We start from the raw sequence: 20047 nt of genomic DNA, 5'->3' as shown, positions 1-20047 counted from the left end.
GTAACTGCGATATGCTTCTGGCTAAGAGACACCTCCGCTTTGCTGAAGTGGCAGTGGTCTAGGTGTTGGAAAGTGCATGCAACTGGGCAAAATACATCAGGAAGTAATTTACTAGAGGCTTATTGTGTGCACGGACTATTGAGTTGCATTGGGAGTGCAAAAATACACATTTCCTGAAGATATCCTTTGAAAAACAAGATTGTCAGTTCTTTACCAAGCTGACATTTTTATATGACAGTCAAGGCCCAGTCTACAAAGCTCTTATTCTGTGAATTTGAGTCAGGATAAATTTACTCTTAAAAAAATATTCATGTTAGCCTAAACCAATAGGTACTTAGAACCCCCCCAAAATAAGTAGATATGGTCATGTTTCATTTTCCTTTTAAGTATAGCTCATACTTATGTGTGGAATAAATAGTATTTACACTTTAAGTAACATCCTCAGAACACTGATCATATGCTAGTATTCTTCTTGCTGTAACTTTGTTTTCCTTTATACCATTTTTAGATCATGCGCTTGCAAATATGATTTGATTTTGTGTTAACTATTTTTAAAAAAGATTTTAATTTACTTATTTTAGAGAGAGTGCACAAGCCGGGGTTGGGGGACAAAGGGAGAGGCAAAGGGGAAGCAGACTCCCCCCAAGTGGGGAGCCTTATGCTGGGCTCTTCATCCCACAAGCCCAAGATCATGACCTGAACTGAAAACAAGAGTCAGACACTCAACTGACTGAGACATGCAGGTGCCCCTATGTTAACTATTTTTAGTAAAATTAATTTATGAACATACCCAACACTCAGCAGCACAAAATGATATGCAGTGACTGTATAGAAAATCCCTCTCCTAGGGGGTTAGTGCTGTGAATAGTTTCTTGTAGATCATTCCAATAATTTTTGTTCATATATCAACATATGTATGAAGATATTTTAATTAAAAAATAGCACACAGATAGTATTTTATATATATTTCCCTACTGTAGATTTTTCCTTTAACGTGATGCCTTGTATTCTTGGTATTCAATAAGTATTTGTTGAGTGATTGAATAACCACATATTGTTATTAGAATACAATATATTCTATTAAAAGATACACAGTATCTTGTATAGATGTGCCCTAACTGGTTGCGTATATCCCCTATTGAAATGCTGATAGGTTGTTTTCTAGTCTTTTTGATGACAAACAATCTTTCATATACTATATGTTTGACTATTCTGTATCCCTTGCATTTCTGAGTCTCTAAAAGTGAACTTTGAGATATGCTCTTCAACTTCTGCAAAAAACCCAACTGGGATTTTGATAGGAATTGCACTGATTCTGTAGATCATGTTGGGACTATTGCCATTTTAACAAAATTAAGTTTTCCAATCCGTGAACACAGGATGTCTTTTTATTTATTTAGGGCCTCTTTAATCTCTTATGATGTTTTATAGTTTTTAATTTATAAATCTTATACTTTTATTAAATTTATCAATAAGCATTTTATTCCTGTTGATGTGATTGTGAAGAGAATTGTTAATTTCATTTTCATCTTAGTGCATATCTTTGAACATAGCTTCTTCCTCCATACCCAAATGAGTGATTATATCTATTGGATTAATTCCTAAATATAGAATTGCTGGGTCAAAGGGTATGTATAGTTTAGATAATATTTTGATATATTTTACCAAATTGGCCTCCAAAGAAGTTGCCCCAACTCATATCAGCAGATTTTAGGAGTGACTTTAATAAGCTATTTTCTTGTATTATGTATTATGAGATTTTGAACCTTACCAATCTTGTGAGAGACAAATGATATCTTCTTTGTTTAATTACATTCACTTGGTTATAACAACGGTGGTATTTTTTGCATGTGGACTATCTTTAAAGCCTTTGCCCAGTTTTTCTATTTGCAAATAACTTGTTAATATTCATGTATCAATAGGTTTTTGGGTCAAACTAATTTTGGGGGTTAAACTGCTTTTCGAGATGGTATAATTTAGAATCATGGGAAGTGACTGTTTCAACTTGATGAAACAAGTCACAGAGAGCTGGGTTTGTATCCATAGCTCTGTTAAGACTCTACTTGTCTGCACTCGTGCACTTTTGATGGCATTGGCGCCTGGCCAGTCAGGATTACAATCAATGAAACAAGCATTTACTGAATGTTTAACCGGTGTTAGAAACTCAATTATAGTAATGAATGGCGACTGTTTTGTCTTCCTGGGTGCTCACAGTCTGGTGTGGAAAACGGAGATCCTTTTTTTTTTTTTTTTTTTTTGACAGAGAGGTCACAAGCAGGCAGAGAGAGAGGGAGAAACAGGCTCCCCACTGAGCAGAGAGCCCGATGCGGGGCTTGATCCCAGGACCCTGAGATCATGACCTGAGCCGAAGGCAGAGGATTAAACCACTGAGCCACCCAGGCGCCCCAAAAACGGAGATCCTGTTGGAGGGAGAGATTCGTTTGGCCCATTTGTAACAAAGGCACATGTTCAAAAGTGTCAACAATTTTTGACACTTTGACTTGGTTTTGAAGGCTGGTTCTGCTAGGTTGACAAATAAAGTGGGCAGTTCAGGAAGACAAGAAATCAGGAGCAAGGCCAGAAGGAGAAAGTTATTGGCAGGTTTCAGGAATGTTAAGGGGTTGGTGGAGCATAGAATATACCTCTAAGTGGTAGAACTGGTTAGAAATAGGGTCAGGAAGGTAGGTTGAGGACATGTTGTCCAGCTTGAGTGTTATCCTAAAGAGTTTACTTTTTGCATTTTTGACTCTGGAGGACATCAGTGTTTGTTGTTGTTTTTGTTTGTTTTAAAGATTTTATTTATTTATTTATTTATTTGAGAGAGAGAAAGAGAGAATGGGAGTGGGGAGGAGGGAGAGAGGGAGAGGGAGAAATAGACTCCCTGCTGAGAGGGAACCCGAGGTTGAGCTCAATCCCAGGATCCAGAGATCATGACCTGAGCTGAAGGCAGATGCTTAACTGACTGAGCCACCCAGGCACTCCATGGACATCAGTGTTTTTGAGGTATGGGATTTTAATGTGGAGGCCCAGTCAATTAGTAATGGTGGCAATGATGGTAAGATCTCTGAGTTATTTAAATATTACATTCCTTAGCCCCATGAATTCTGTGTGAGGGTCTGTTAATAATGATTTTTACAGATTTGAAACTCAATTTTCTTTATAGTATACCTAGAACATTAAACAATTGTTTTTATATTGATATTAAAAAAAAGAAAAAATCATTTTCCACTTTCTAATTTGTATTGGATTCTTGGGTTTTATTTAGATAAAGGGTCATGCACTCAAATGCCTCAAGTTCTGGATGGTCCTAGAAATGACAGTGGTAGCCCAGTGAAAAGGATTCACTTTATCTGTGTGTGTGGGGACTGGAGAGAGCTCAGGCCTTGTCTCAAGGAGTCAGTAACTCAGCCTTATTAGAAGCTGGACCCAAGTGTTGGTAGAGCTTCTGATTTTTATCTGAATTCTCTTGGTACCCAAATATTGGCTCAAAAATTTTAAAACATTGGGCAGGCCTAACAAAACATGTGGTATGGGTCACCAGTCTGCCTTTGTTGTAGGTATTTATTCTAGCATTTGAGACTAGCCAAAATACTTAGATAATTTAAGATTAAATCTCAATGGTATATAGTTTTCATTCTCTAGGAAGGAGACAGTCAAGACTCTTAAAAGAATTGCCATTCTGAGGGATTAGAAGTATGATCACTTTTTATTAGTTTAGATGCTATCATTTAGGACCACATGAAGGAAGAAAACATTGTTTATATGATGTGGGAGAGTCATAGGGAGGGGAAGGTAGATGATAGCTGAATTGTGTGTGGGGGGGATTTTAGAACTTCTAATAAGTAAATTTGTTTGCCAAAATTGAAGATGTTAGAGAGTTTTAAGAATTTTAGATTTTAAAGCTGTCCAGAGAAAGACAAATACTGTTTGATTTCCCTCATATATGGAATTTAAGAAACAAAACAGATGAACATAGGGGAGGGGAAGGAAAAATAAGATAAAAACAGAGAGAGAGACAAACCATAAGAGACTCAGCTATAGGGAACAAACTGAGGATTGCTGGAGAGGAGGGGGGTGGGGGAAATGGGGTAACTGGGTGGAAAAATAAAATAAGATAAAAACAGAGAGGTAAGAAAACCATAAGAGACTCAGCTATAGGGAACAAACTGAGGGTTGCTGGAGAGGAGGGGGTTGTAGGGAATGGGGTAACTGGGTGACGGGCATTAAGGAGGGCACTTGATGTAATGAGCACGGGGTGTTATATGTGACTGATGAGTCACTAAGTTCTACCCCTGAAACTATTAATTTACTACATGTTAACTAACTTGAATTTAAATAAAAAAATAAAAATAAATAAAAATGTCCTGAGAAATCAATCTTGATATGAAAGGTGTTATATCTATTTTCAGAAGACAATTTATTTCTAGAAAAAACACAAAGCAAGATTTGAAAACTTTAAAGTCTATTTTGTGTTCACTTTTTATGAGTCAAAAAGAAATGGCCAAAATGCTATCTCAGGTGATTCAGGATCCTCCTTTTTAGAAATAGGAGACTGAATACAACATGATTCTGTGAGGTCTGTTCATCTCTATGGGTCTTAATATTGAAATGAAAAACTTGTTTTTAGGCAAACGGATGGTTTGAATTTAATATTCAATAGCATATATGCTATGAATTATCAGAACATAATATGATTTAAATAGATCAATTTCTTCACTTCTGGTTTGGTGGGAAAAATCAGTATTGATTAGGTCAAATAAAATACAACAGATAAGCCTGTTCTATGTAGTAACCTGATACCTTACAGACATTTAGTAGGAATTATTATCAAAGTGATTTATTATTTGGGAGGTTGGGAAAATATTTTAAGATAAATAAAGTTTGTGTATACAAGTATTTTATTTAGTTACTTAATTTATCTTTTATAAAGCACCACATCCTATTCCTTATGCAAATCAACACCAAATAAATAAAAATTCATTTTAGAGCCTTTGAAAAATTAGAATACATTTTTTTCATTATTAATGGGAAATGACTAACTCATCAGCCTACTTGTGCAAATTTCCTGATTCATCATCTTAATGTAGTAGTCTTGGAGGTGGTGGCAACCTTCAGTAAAACTGCCATTTATGTAGAGAAAGATGATTCTTTTTTTTTTTTTTTTAAAGATTTTATTTTATTTATTTGACAGAGAGAGATCACAAGTAGGCAGAGAGGCAGGCAGAGAGAGAGGAGGAAGCAGGCTCCCTGTGGAGCAGAGAGCCCGATGCGGTGCTCGATCTCAGGACCCTGAGATCATGACCTGAGCCGAAGGCAGCGGCTTAATCCACTGAGCCACCCAGGTGCCCCGAGAAAGATGATTCTTGTAGGTCACTTGGATTATTATGCTCTGGCAAAGGGATACAAAAGGAAAATGCTTTGTCAACCTGAAGTTAAAGGAAATACAATGACCAGCATGGAACATAATCAGATTTACAGATTTATCTTCACCAATTACTTTATACATGTTTTCAAATTTTTGTCTTTCAACAATGGTTTTTCCTGATTATAAAAGCAAATCATACTTCTGAAAAGATCTTGAAAATACTAAACACCAAACAAACAAAAAGCAAATATAATCATCCATAATCTCATCATCTAGAGATAATAACTGTATAAGGTAAGTAATGGATGGACTCTGAAGTCAGACACATCTTGGATTTGAGTCAACTCCTTTCAACTTGTTATTTGTCTTTAAAAGTTAGTTACGTGACCTTTCTATGTTTCGGTTTTTTCATCTATAATTTGGGGATAATGATAGAATTTATAGGACTGTTGCAAGGTAATGCATTAAAAGTCTTTAGTAGACCTTGGCACATGGTAAATATTGAATCTACTACTTACTGTTGCTATTTTGTAGTTTGTTTTTTTTTTAAGATTTTATTTTTTTTTTGTTTGACAGAGAGAGATCACAAGTAGGTGGAGAGGCAGATAGAGAGAGAGAGAGGGAAGCAGGCTCCCCGCTGAGCAGAGAGCCCAATGCAGGACTCGATCCCAGGACCCTGCGATCACGATCTGAGCCAAAGGCAGTGGCTCAACCCACTGAGCACCCAGGCGCCCCGTAGTCTTTTTTCTAAGCATATATTTTTATTTATAGTTCAGAACATATTGCGTACCTTTTTATTCACTTAACATCATATCATATGCATTTTCTTGTATACTACCTATTGATAAACAGCCTTCTCTTAAATCATTGACTACATTGCCAGTTGTTTCTTTAGTATACATTTCTTGATATCCTAGACCAACTGATGGAAGCCCACTTAGCATACAGGAACATTCTATCAGGAAATGATAAGATTCTGGAGTTTTAATTTCCAGCCATGACCTGGGGAATATCATGTGCCTCTTTGGTGTGATCATTAAGCTCTGTAGAAGTTCAGTGAGTAGTGAGGAAATACACAAGGTGATGATGAGGGAGGCTCTGGAGCCTATCAGATTACATTGGAGTCTTGGTTCTGTGATGTGGGCAATATATTTAACTTCTCTGGGTCCTTCCTGTACAGTGGGGTAAAAATAGTATCTATTTCATAGAGTGGTGAAGATGAACTGGTTTGATAATTGAAGCCTGACACATGGTAAGCATTTAATGAAATTAACTCTTTATTGATTGTTATGTTCAACACTTAAAAGTCTGTTTTTAGAATTAGATGTGAGAGAGTGGCAGTGTTTTTCACAAGTAATGTGAGAATGTGAATTGTAAGACTTATAAGATAGGGCAATACAAATATTTTTAGTGTAAAATATTATTTCCCCCCTATTTCAAATATAACAAATAGTTATCTATTCTAAATTTACTATCAGGAAGACAACATAGGAAGAGACATTTGATTTAATAAGCCTTATGAGGAAATTTGAATAATTTTTTTCAGTGATTCAAAAATGGAATGTGATTTTTATCCAAATTGTTCTTGTTAAAAGATGAATGTGCTTTATGTTCTTTCTTTCTTTTTTTTTGCAACTTTTATTAGAATGCATCTTTCAACTAGGATCATTTTTTATTTTTTTATTAGTTTCAGTGGTAGAATTTAGTGATTTATCAGTTGCATATAATACCTAGTGCTCATTGCATCACGTACCCTCCTTAATGCCCATCACCCAGTTATTCCTTCCCTCCACCCACCACCCCTCCAGCAACCCTCTGTTTGTTTCCTAGATTTCAGTGTTTCTTATGGTTTGCCTCCCTCTTAATTTTCATCTTATTTTTCCTTCCCTTCCCCTGTGTTCATCTATTTTGTTTCTTAAGTTACACATATGAGTGAAATCATATGGCATTTATCTTTCTCTGACTGACTTATTTCACTTAGCATCCATCCATCCATGTCATTGCAAATGACTACTTCCATCCATGTCATTGCAAATGATAAGAATTCATTCTTTTTGATGGTCAAGTAATATTCCATTGTGTAAATATACTACTTCTTCATCCGTTCATCTGTTGATGGACATCTGGGTTCTTCCCATATTTTGGCTATTGTGAACATTGCTGCTATATACATTGGGGTGCATGTGTCCCTTTGAATCACCATTTTTTATATCCTTTGGATAAATACATAGTAGTGCAATTGTTGGGGCTTAGGGTAGCTCTATTTTTAACCTCCATACTGTTTTGCAGAATGGCCGAATCAGTTTGCATTCCTGCCAACAGTGTAAGAGGGTTACCCTTTCTCTGCATCCTCGCCAACATCTATTGTTTCTGGAGTTGTTAATTTTAGGCATTCTGACCAGTGTGAGGTGGTATTTCATTGTGGTTTTGATTTGTATTTTCTTGATGTGGAGTGATGTTGAGCACTTTTTCATGTGTCTGTTAGCCATTTGTTTGTCTTCTTTGGAGAATTACCTATTCATGTCTTTGACCCATTTCTTGATTTATTATTTTTTTGGGTGTTGAATTTCATAAGTTCTTTGTAGATTTTGGATTTTTTGCATGTTAGCCCATTATCTCATAAGACACTTGCAGATATCTTCTTCGGTTATGTAGGCTGCCTTTTAGTTTTGACTGTTTCCTTGCTATATTAGTGCTTTTTAAAGTTAAATTTAAGCAGAACCCCTGTAAATAATAATAATAGCATTTATTTATAAAGTGCTTGGTATAAACTAAACAATGGTCTTGGTATTTTACTTATATTTACTCATTTGATGCTTACAATATCCTTTGAGTTAGATTCTATTATTGTCTCCATTTATAGAAGAAACTGAGGCACCAAGAGGTTGAATCACTTGCTGAAGGTTACGCAACTAATGAGAAAATTCTGTCCTTTGTAGTCTTGCTCCAAAGCCCATGCTTTTAACCATTCCACTATGTTGCTTAACATTTCAGTAAAAAAAGAATCATAACTGGTTAAATACAATACTGATATGTTTACAGTGGGTTTGTTAACCCATGAATTTGATGAATAGTAAATTCAAGAGTAAGTTATTTGAAAATCATCTATTTTGTGGAAATGCAGTTTTGAAAATTTCAATTAATCTCTTTTTCCCTTTCAGTTTTTCAGTTATGGAACAAAAATACTGTATCAAAACAATGAAGCTTTTCAGTCTAAATTCTTCCAGCCCCTTCAAAAAGCCATGCTACCACCTAATAGTTTTCAAGGAAAAGTGGCGTTTCTTACTGGGGGAGGTACTGGCCTTGGTAAAGGAATGACCACTCTTCTGTCCAGCTTGGGTGCTCAGTGTGTGATAGCCAGCCGGTAAGTCATGCTCAGCGAGTTGCCTGGCAAGAGTCTATCATAGAACAGTTCTGTGCCATGATACTGAAAACACTGTTGCCGGAGTTTTGTTTTCCATCTTAATTTTCTATGGCATATCCTTTAGATTATTTAAGTAAATCTCCTTGGAAAAACCAGTTATAATTTGTAATGATAGAAATACAGATGGACCATGACTTCCATTGATTCAGTTTAGGATTTTTCGACTTCACAATGGTGTGGAAGTGATACCCATTCAGTAGAAACTGTACTTGAAATTTTGAATTTGAAAGCTTTCCCACGCTGATAATATGTAGTAAGATGCTCTTTCTTGATGCCGGCAGTGAAGTGCAACTTCTGGTCAGCCGCTCAATTGTGTGAGGGTGAACAACCAATAACACAGTCATTTTGTACCCATACAACCCTCTGTTTTTCACTTTCAGTACGGTATTCGGTAAGTTTACATGAGAGATTCAACACTTTATTATAAAACAGGCTTTGTGTCAGATGATTTTGCCCAAATGTAGGCTAATTTAAGGTAGGCCAGGTGAAGCCTTGATGTTGAGTAGCTTAGGTATAATTAAATACATGTTCACATTATGGTATTTTCAACTTACAATGGGTTTACCAGGGATGTAACCCCATTGTTAGATTGAGGAAGATCAGTAATGATTGATTATGGAACTGATGGTGTATACATTTCCCAAATTCAGTGACAGAATTTTTTTTCTTGTACCTGAAGCTTAAGTTAAAAAGCACTGTAAAAAGTTACTGCTTCAAGGGATAATTAACGTTGTATTAGGACAATGGATATAATCCTTCCATTTTCTTTAAGACGGGCAGATGTTTCAAAACATCTATTGTGATAAATGTAGGAAGGATAAGGCCATGTAGATGGAATTTCTTATTTAGGCCTGTCCTGGGATCCTATAACTCTGTAAGTCTAGAACTTCAGAGACTGAACTTCAGAGACCAGAGTCTGGTCAAAAAAATCTACACCTTCTTCCTATTTTGAACAGTGTCAGATTTTTAGATAGGTTGAATAAGAATCTGAATGACAAGTTGTTACATAAATTACAAAGGACCAAAGGAATTTCTTTTGGATATTTCTTTAATGCAAATTGGCAAGAACATTTTTTAAAAATATTATAATGTATTTACAAATATTAAAATACTATTTTCTTTGTAATACTACATAATATATGTTTATGGTTTATTTTTCATGTTTCAAGAGTATGAAACAATACATATGATGCTTTTATATTCTTAAATTCGGTCTAAAATCTAACATAGATTTTATACATAATAGATTTTATATAGTAGAAGTTTACATTATATCATGAATGTGTTTTCTTTCTAAAGCAGGTTTGGGCAAGGGAACAGAAATTATTGTAATTAGTGAAACAATTTTATTTGTTTTATTTTTGTCATGTTTCAAGTTTCATTTAAATTCTAGTTAGCTAACATAGAGTGTAATATTAGTTTGTGGAGTAGAATTTAGTGATCCATCACTTACATATAACACCCAGTGGTCATCACAAGTGCCCTCCTTACTACCCATCACCCATCTAGCCCATTCCCCAACCACTTCCCCTCCGGTGACCCTCTATTGTTCTCTATAGTTAAGGGTCTCTTATGATTTGCCTCCCTCTTTTTTTTCCCCTCCCCTATATTCATCTGTTTTGTTGCTTAAATTCAATCTGAGTGAAATCATATGGTATTTGTCTTTCTTTGACTGATTTATTTCCCTTAGCATAATACTCTCTAGCTCCATCCACATTGCTGCAAATGGTAAGATTTCATTCTTTTTTGATGGCTGAGTAATATTCCATCAAGAGACTCCTTCTTTATCCATTCATATATAGATAGATAGATAGATAGATAACTATCTATATATATCTATCCATTCTTTATCCATATAAATATATATATATGTGTGTGTGTGTATACACACACTGCATTTTCTTTATCCATCATCAGTTGATGGACATTTGGGCTCTTTCCATAATATGGCTATTGTTGATAATGCTGCTATAAACATCAGGGTGCATGTACCCCTTTGAATCAGTATTTTTGTATTACAGAAATAAGTTTAAATCTGTGTGTAGATATAAAAGAACTAGTTTAAAAGTAAATAATTCAGTAATTGAGTATTAGATATATAAAAATTGTACTAATTTAACTTGTAGAAAGTGAATTCATTCAAACTAATTGTAGATACAACTTTTGTATTTTGCCAAGATTGCCTCTGTTTAAGCTATAGATGCTCTTTGTTTTTTTTAATTTATGGAATTAAAAAGAAAAAATAATATGAAGTCATTTCAGAACTCATGTGAAGTACCATGTGTTTATTTCTAGGAAGATTGATGTTTTAAAAGAGACTGCAGAACAAATTTCTTCTCAAACTGGAAATAAGGTATATTAAAAAGAGTTTTTAAATTTAGATTTAGGAATTAAAACATGCTTAAGTAACTTATTCGTGTTTTTGGTTTAAGAAGTCTAAAAAATTGAGGATTCCTTTTTCTCTCTGATATTTTTCAGGTTCATGCACTTCAGTGTGATGTGAGGAATCCTGAAATGGTGCAAAACACTGTGTCAGAATTGATCAAAGTTGCGGGACATCCTGATGTAAGTGTAACGGTGATGAGGCCAAAGTATGGAGCCTTTGACATTGATGACACCCACCAAGATATGCTGAGGATGCGCTAAGGAAATAAAATACTGATGTGAGCCAGTGCTGTGTTGAGGTGCACCTATTTTCTGTCCCTAGGAAAGATCCAGCTTTGCTCAGAGCAGGGAACGGATTAGGTGAACTGCTACACCATTGCCTTTCGGAAATACTTTAAAAATGCGTTTTACAGTCAAACTTGATTTCACTTTCTTTAATAAGATCATGAAATAAGAAGAGCAGTTATCCAAGAGCACAATATCTAGTTTAAATGATTCATGCTCTTTGCTTTTCCTAATAACTTTTGATTATCTCTATCAGTAGAGGAGAATGATTCAAGTAAAGAAATCCACAAGATACTCCAAATTTTTCTTTTTAAGACTTGGAATGTGCATGGGTATTTTGCTGTTTTTTGGTTCATGTATCGGAAAGAAGCCATTTCCTTTGGTAGTCTCAGAGCACTGTTCTAAGTTAAAGGTGTTTTCAGACAGACCAATAATATTGAATCTGCTAATAGAACTAGGTAGAATCTTTATTGATAGTGAAGAAGTATGTTATCAACCAAGAATTTCATTGGGTAAATTAAGCCAAAATATCACCAGAAATTGAAAGACATTTTGAGATTCCTTGAAATACAGTATAGACAGATGGTAGTTATGCTTAATCTGTATTTGTTTTCATAATGATAGATTCTACCCTAACATTGACAGGGATTAGGATTCTGAAATTTGGTAAATAACACAGGAGATTTTCACAGGCTCAAAAAAAGTAAAACCAAACCAAATCTGATGGTATTATTTTATAGGGGACTATCAGCTTTAGCTGTATTGTATTATTTGGAATAATAAGTTTCAGAAGTAAAAACTCTTCAGGGAAAATGTTATTCCTTATCTAAAAATTTCTGTAACTTGCCTTATTCATTTATTAGATTGTGATAAACAATGCAGCAGGGAATTTTATTTCTCCCACCGAAAGACTCTCTCCTAATGCTTGGAAGACCATAACTGACATAGTTCTAAATGGTACTGCCTATGTGACACTAGAAATTGGAAAGCAACTAATTAAGGCACAGAAAGGTATGTTTATTAATTTTTCATGTATTTATCAGGTTCCTACTACACACAGGTTCTGTGTGATAAGTCCTGGGATATTTTCTTTTTTTTTTTTTTTAAGATTTTATTTATTTGACAGACAGAGATCACAAGTAGGCAGAGAGACAGGCAGAGAGAGAGGGAAGCAGTCTCCCTGCTGAGCAGAGAGCCCGACTCGGGGCTCGATCCCAGGACCCTGAGATCATGACCTGAGCCGAAGGCAGAGGCTTAACCCACTGAGCCACCCAGGTGCCCCAGTCCTGGGATATTTTCAAACATCAATAAGGCAGTGTCAATAGCTGTACAGCTCATGGTCTAATGGAGAAGAAAGATACTTAAATAATTACCACATGCTATGATACAAGATATAATAAATTTCATGTTTATTGGAAACCCAGAGACAGGAATAACTAACGCTCCCTAAGGATGATTATGAGGTTGAGGAACAAGATGCAATTTGAGCTGAGTTTTCCAATATGTAGTTGTGGAGAAGTGGGGGATGGAAGGAGGGTGGGGAGTAAATGTAAATGTCCATGGATAGAGGCCTGATGGAAGAGAAGAACGAGGGTTTAGGGATTGTTGACAAATTTGATGTGGTTAGAGATGCAGAGGGAGAATGGTAGGAAATGACTGTTGGTAGGTGGGTTGGGTGTAATTGGGAACGTTCCCAACACCAAAGTAGAAAATTGGATTTTAATTCTGAAGGAAATGGGGAGTTATTTCCTTATGGATTTCTCTTGAAGGTGTTTCATGAAGAATGTGATTTGATTGGAAAGGATACTGGCAACAATGTGGGGGATAGAACAGAGTAGGGAGACCATTCCAACTTTTCTTTTGGCATGTAGCTGCATGATGTGAGGGATAAATTAGGAGACATTTAGCAGATAAAATCAACAGGCCTTTCTGATTAGATGAGAGAGTTTATGCTGAATGAATAGTTTGGATGATGATGACATCAGTGTGGTTGAGAACACTGCTGAGAGTAGGTCTAGAGGGAAATTACTAGAACATTTTTGTTTAGTACTGTGTACAAACCTTATAAAAGTTCATGCAATATAAGCAGTAAGTATACATATATATATATATGTTTGTGTGTAAATATATATGTTTGTGTATATATACTTATATGTCTAGAATCAGTGTAGATTTGTTCATTTAAGGGACACTTACTGATAACTTTTGTGTAGCAGGTCCTGTGCTGTACGCCCAAATGATAGAGGTGAATGAAACTCTGTCCCTAAAATATAGGGGTATTTCTCAGGGTGGAGAGTATTCTGAACAAGGAAAAGAAGGAAGAGCCCTTGTTTTCCTTGAAGGATGTCCTTTGGGTTTTGAGGGGAGAAGAGAAGGCATGGAGCTGGCCAGTTTCCTTCCTCTGGTTCAGAAGTTTTTGCCTCATTAGATTCAATTTCTTCTTTTTTTTTAATTTTTAAAAAAGATTTTATTTATTTATTAGAGAGAGAGCACAAGCAAGGGGAGTAGCAGACAGAGGGAGAGGGAGAAGCAGACTTTCCACTGAGCTGGGAGCCCAATGTGGGACTTGATCCTAGGACCTGAGATCCTGACCTGAGCTGAAGGCAGAGGCTTAACCGAGTGAGCTACCCAGGCGCCCTATCAATTTCTTCTTCTTTACTGTGTGGATAATTCTCAAGCCAACTGGAGAAAGGATATAGGACAGGCATAAGGCTATTAGAGAGGTGCTAGATGTTTCTGTGCATGTATAACCTCCATCCTTTCTCCATGCACTCATTGAAATCTAAGTCCCAGGTCACTCATTCCCACTACAGCAAAGTGAATATCAATTCCATTTGGAGTTTCCATGATTTTTTGTTTGTTTGTTTGTAATTTTGTGGGTTTTTTTGTGGTAATATTGTGTTTTTTTGCTTGTTTGTTTGTGGTTGGTTTTTGTTGTTGTTGTTGTTTTCCAGAAGAGATGGATGATTGGGAAGAGAGACAGAGAAGAATGGGCTGGCTCTTCCTCTTCCTTTTTTCCAAGGATCCTTGACTCTGTTTTTCTTCTCTCTCCGCCTGTCACTGTCTGATTTTCTCTCTCCTTATCTGTTACTTATTTCTCTATTTCTTTCTCTGTCTCTCTTTGTCAGCTCTTCACTCTTGATTCCCTATTTTGCTTGGTCTTTCTCCTATTTGTGTTTCTCTGCCTCATTCTCTTTTCTGTTCCTTCTGCTGACTCTTGATTTCTGTCTGACTCTCCCTTTTCTCATTATTGTCTTTCATTTTAACAGAATATGATCTATTTTTATTCATCACGTTGGATTAAAATTCTATGGGCTTCATTAAAAATATATTAGCTAAGACTTTTTAAAAAATGGAAGCCAGTTTTTATTCTTCCAAGATTCCTGTCAGTTATTGATGCCATAACCTGACAGAGTTTGAAGGACTTATACCACTGGGCTCTGGAGAGTATAGTGCACAGGGTTTGTTCTGGTATTAGAGCAAGAATTAAGAAATTTAGGTGCTAATGATCTCTGAAGTAGGTCAAAGAAGTCAGTGCAGGGTGGGGGGGCAGGCAATCTGTGGTAATCTGTGGTCAGAAATATGTTTGGCGGTCTGGAATTTAAGAAGTCAGTCAAGGTAAGATGTCCATGGAGGTCAGACTACAGAAGATAAGTGTACCCACAACCAAAAGATAGACATTTGCTTGCAGGAATTGTTGATGACAGACACTCAGAGAGGGGATAGCAGATGACTGAGGATAAAGAGAACAGTGGCCATAGCTAGAGAAGATAAGAATTAGAAGGACATTATTAAACTATGTTTTAAGTAGCATTGATAAAAATTAGTAATTATGGGGAGGGGAGGCGAACCATAAGAGACTATGGACTCTGAAAAACAACCTGAGGGTTTTGAAGGGTCAGGGGTGGGAGGTTGGGGGAACAGGTGGTGGGTAATGGAGAGGGCACATTTTGCATGGAGCACTGGGTGTTGTGCAAAAAGAATGAATACTGTTACGCTGAAAAAATAAATAAAATGGAAAAAAAAATTAGTAATTATGAACAAATAAAAGATTTAGGAAACTCCTAAAGACATTAGCCCAATGTGCTTTTATAACCACAAAAGTCAGTAAATACGTGGCTGATCCTTATTGGGAAGGATATTGAAAATACTATGCAGAAGTCCGATCATCTCTAGGATGTCATGTATCAATGTAAAAATTAGTGAACAGTATGAAAAAGAAGACCTAATTTTATTGAAGAATGAGAAAACTTGCAATGAGAAGAGATCAAAAGAGAGACTAATATGGGATTTTATTTAAATCTAGTTACAAAGGATAGGATAAATATTAAATTTTTCCATCAAACCCTAGATCACTAGAATCAAGAGATAACTCTTAAAACTCTCAAGAGGTGATTTTAAGACTTGTAAGTTTTTTTTTTTTTTAAAGATTTATTTATTTATTATTTTAGAGAAAGAGAGCGAGAGCATGGGTGGGGAGGGGCAGAGGAAGAAGAAGGGAGAGAATGTCAAGCAGACTCCCTATGAGCATGGAACATGACTTGTGGTTCAATCCCAGGATTACGGTCCAAGCTGAAATCAAAAGTCAGATGCCTAACTGACTGAGGCATCCAGGTGCCCCAGGACATATAAGAAATACTTTATTAGACAAACATCACATGATCTCCCTGATACGAGGAATTTGAGAGACAGAGTGGGGGGTTTGAGGGGTAGGGAAGGAAAAAATGAAACAAGATGGGATTGGGAGGGAGACAAACCATAAGAGACTCTTTTTAATCTCACAAAACAAACTGAGGGTCATTGGGGAGAGGGGGGTTATGGTGAAAGTGGTTGGGTTGTGGACATTGGGGATCCCAATTTTGATCTGTCTTTTTTATTACCGATTTTTAGAAATTATTTGTTTAGTCTGGACTGTATATTTTGTCAGATATAGTATATATTTAGAATATTTTCTCCCAATCTGCTGCTTGTCTTTTCATTTCCTTATCACTGTCTTTTGGTGAGTAGAAGAAACTACATTTTGACAAATCCATCCAACTGTTTTCCAAATTGGCTCTAGGAGTTTATATTCCCAACAGCAATTTATAAGATGCATTTGTGCCACATTCTAGCCCACACCAGATAGGTTCTATTATATTGTAGCCTTCCTCAGTTTGTGTCACTACATCCCTCCTTTGTAATATCCCCTTATATTTCCCGAGTGACTAATGAAGTTGAGCATCTTTTCATGTGATTATTCATCAGTTGTATAAACTCTTTGAAGTGTCTGTTCTAATCTTTTGTCCATTTTCTTATTAGGTTGTTTGTCTTCTTGGTATTGGATCAAAAAGTTATTTTCCATATTCTGAATATAAATCTTTTATCAGATGCATGTTTTGCAAATACCTTTTCTCAGTCTATGATTTGTCTTTCATGTTCTTAACAATGCCTTCTGAAGATGAAACATTTTTAATTTTGATGTTCAACTTAATGAAATTATTCTTTTATGACTCATGCTTTTTGAGTCCTAAGAGATCTTTCCTTAACCCAAGGTAATCATTAATTTCTCTGTTGTTTTCTTCTGGAAACTTTATAGTTTTCATTGTTACATTTAGGTTATCCATTTGGATTTAATGTTTGCATTTGGTATGAAATAACAGTCAAGGTGATTTTTTTGCCTCCAATTGCCCATCCTTTCCTCAGTGAAATACTTTGGTCCTTTTGTGGAAAATCAGTTGGTGATACAAACGTAGGTCAATTTCTGAGCTCTTTATTATGTTCAACTGCTATATCTATCGTTATTTGATGACCTAGCTTTGTAATACATATACATATCCTATAAAGATTACTTTAGCTTTATGTTAACTTGACATCAGGTATTGTGAGTCACGACCTGAGCCGAAGGAAGATGCTTAATGACTGAGCTACCCAGGCACCCCTGTTTATAGCATTTTCATTATAGATTTAGAATTCAATAATTTTTACAAGAGAGTCTACTGAAATTTTGATGAGGGTTGTGGTAAATCTGTAGATTATATTGGGGAGGAGTCACATTTTGACAATATCATCTTTTAGTCAGCATGTAGTGTCTTTCCATTTGTTTAGGTCTTTAACTTCTGTCAGCAATGTTTTGCTATTTTCAGTGTGTAAGGTCTTACATAAATTTTGTTAAATTTCTGCCAAATAATTTTATATTTTTGTGCTATTTTAAATGATATTCTAAATTTTATAATTTTTTACTTCTAGTATTTAGAAACACAATGGACTTGTTTTTGTATATTAGCCTTTTTTTTTGAGCTTGCTAAAATTACTTAATAGTTCTTACACCTTTTTCAGTAGACTCCTTAGGATTTTCTATATTCTCGATAATTGTTTGTGAAAAAATACAATTTTTATGTCTTCCTTTTCTAATCTGTATTTCCTTTTCTTGCCTTAAGTTACCATCTGGGACCTCCAATGTTGAATAGGACAATGTTGAATAGGAGTGGTGAAAGCAAATGTTTCCTCTTGATAGCAGGAGCAAAGCACTCATATAATCATCATTAATTAAGAGTTTACCTGTAGGTTTTCACAATGCTCTTTATCAGTTGAAGAAATTTGCTTCTGTATCTCATTTACTGACAATTTAAAAAAAATTATGAATAGGCATTAAATTGGTCAAATCTTCTATCTTTATTGAGATGCCGATTTTTAACAACCCGGTAGTATGGTAAATTCCATTGATTAATTTTTGAATTTTCAAACCAACATTACATTATGAATATAAATCTTGCTTAGTTATGATATATTGTCTATTTGTATATTGCTAGATTTTGTTTTGCTAAAATTTTCCTAAGGCTCACTTTTTCAGCTTCCAGATACTACTTTTAATTGCGTTTCTTAGAGCTGTGACAGTGCTGGTTCAGTTTGGGGATGAGCCAGATATTTGAGGTGAATTTATATGCAGATGTTGCTTCCTCTTCCCTACCTGTTCTGGCATTCTCAGCTCTCTTTTTTGTGAACAGATGATATGATGTGTTGGCTACAGCCCTGCCTTTTGAAATTGATATCATGTTTAACCTACACCCAAAAACTAGGCCTCTGTTGAAAACATACTAGATGAGCGTTCAACATGGCATGATATATGTCCTATTTGGCTGTTTATCAGAATCTTAAATGACTTGACATTCAAGTGAAAATATTGGCCACATACCCATGGTTGTCTTTAAAAAAACATGTTTGTATTCTATCTCAATAAAACAAATTTTTATTAAATTTTTATTATAGGATAGACTACCCAGATATTATACTTGATTTTGGACTAGCTTAGGTAACACGTGGATTACTTCATACCAAGAAGCAAGAATTCCTGCCACATGAGATCATATGAGTATTCTGTAGTCATTACTGCAACTTCTATAATTATTAAATAAAGATAGATGACCCAACAGGTGTTAGAATACTGAACAAGCAAAAAACAAAACCTTATTTATAAGGAAATGTTTTAATTTTAACCAAATTTTCTTCCTCTTTCTCCCCTCCTTTCCTCCTTCCATCTTTCCTTTCATCTTTCCTTCCTTTTTTAAACACCAAACATTTATTGAGTGCTTATTCTGTATCGGGTTTTGTTCTAAATGCTAAAGATTTATCAACTCACTTAATGTTTGCAATTACTCTGTGAGATATGACTTATCTTATTCCTGTATAGTTACAGGTGGCTCAGAGTTAGTCTTTTTTTAATATATGAGGTAGATGTTTTAAATTCTCAGTTCTGCAGTTAAGAAACTGTGGTTTATTAATGGTTAAGCATTAACTATCATAGTTAAAATTGACAATTGACTTTTTTTTTAAAGAGAGAGAGCACACAAGCTGCAGGGAGGGGGGAAGGGCAAGTGGAAGGAGAGGGAGAGAGAGAATCATGCTCAGCAGGGAGCCCTACATAGGGCTCAGTCTCTGGACCCTGAGGTAATGACCCGAGCCAACATTGAGAGTCAGATGCTTAACTGACTGAGTCACCCAGGTGCCCCTACAATTGACATAATATTTTTAAAGTCTAGTGAGAAAAAAGGAGAACTGTAGTTTAGTTTAAGTCATAGTCACCTAGTTTACTCTGAAACTTGGACACTTAGGGAGTCATGATATTTTTACCGTTACTCAGCTTTCTCATCTGTAAAACAGATTGCATAATTAATTCCTTCTCCAAGGTTTAGTAATAAAACAAACTGATAGTTACAAAAGCTTCATGGAAAATGTAAATTGCTTTACCAATGTGCATGTACTTCTTCATGCATGTGAATAAACATATGGTGGTCTAGATAGTTTGAAGAATTTGGGGTGTCTAAGCATCAGGGATAGTCAGAAGCAGTTCAAGACAGCTTGAACCATGTGAAGCCTTTATGGGGGAAAGAGAGGGAGTGAAAGGTCACTGTTTAGTCAGATTAATTGTATAAAATGAGGGGAAAGAGGAAAGTAACGAAGAAATGTGTCCAAAGGAAATTGTGGTTAGATGGATGTCATTGGAATTATTCCTGAGGTGATCTTACCAGCAGCCTTGTGTAGAGGAAGAATAAATTGAATCAATTCACTAACTGAAGAAAGAATAAGAAAAGAGAACATCCTTTTGGTCAATA

At 35.5% G+C, this 20047-nt stretch overlaps 1 protein-coding gene across 5 annotated transcripts in view; it reads left to right on the top strand.

Moving 5' to 3' along the window:
* Nucleotides 1–20047, top strand: part of DECR1 (2,4-dienoyl-CoA reductase 1) — a 40986-nt gene that overhangs the window by 7441 nt on the left and 13498 nt on the right. For 3 of the 5 annotated variants that reach the window (XM_046024736.1, XM_046024773.1, XM_046024764.1), the window contains exons 2-5: nt 8527–8729; nt 11085–11142; nt 11268–11354; nt 12323–12470. In XM_046024736.1, coding sequence (XP_045880692.1) covers nt 8527–8729; nt 11085–11142; nt 11268–11354; nt 12323–12470 — 496 coding nt within the window. Of the gene's footprint in view, nt 1–6573; nt 6618–8526; nt 8730–11084; nt 11143–11267; nt 11355–12322; nt 12471–20047 lie in introns of all 5 variants that reach the window. The other 2 variants (XM_046024744.1, XM_046024754.1) reach the window with 1 other exon arrangement.

The sequence above is a fragment of the Meles meles genome, chromosome 1, assembly GCF_922984935.1.
Source record: "Meles meles chromosome 1, mMelMel3.1 paternal haplotype, whole genome shotgun sequence".
In the NCBI taxonomy this organism is placed as follows: Eukaryota; Metazoa; Chordata; class Mammalia; order Carnivora; family Mustelidae; genus Meles; species Meles meles.
The sequence above is the reverse complement of the archived record's forward strand: the minus strand, read 5'-3'. Positions and strand labels throughout refer to the sequence as shown.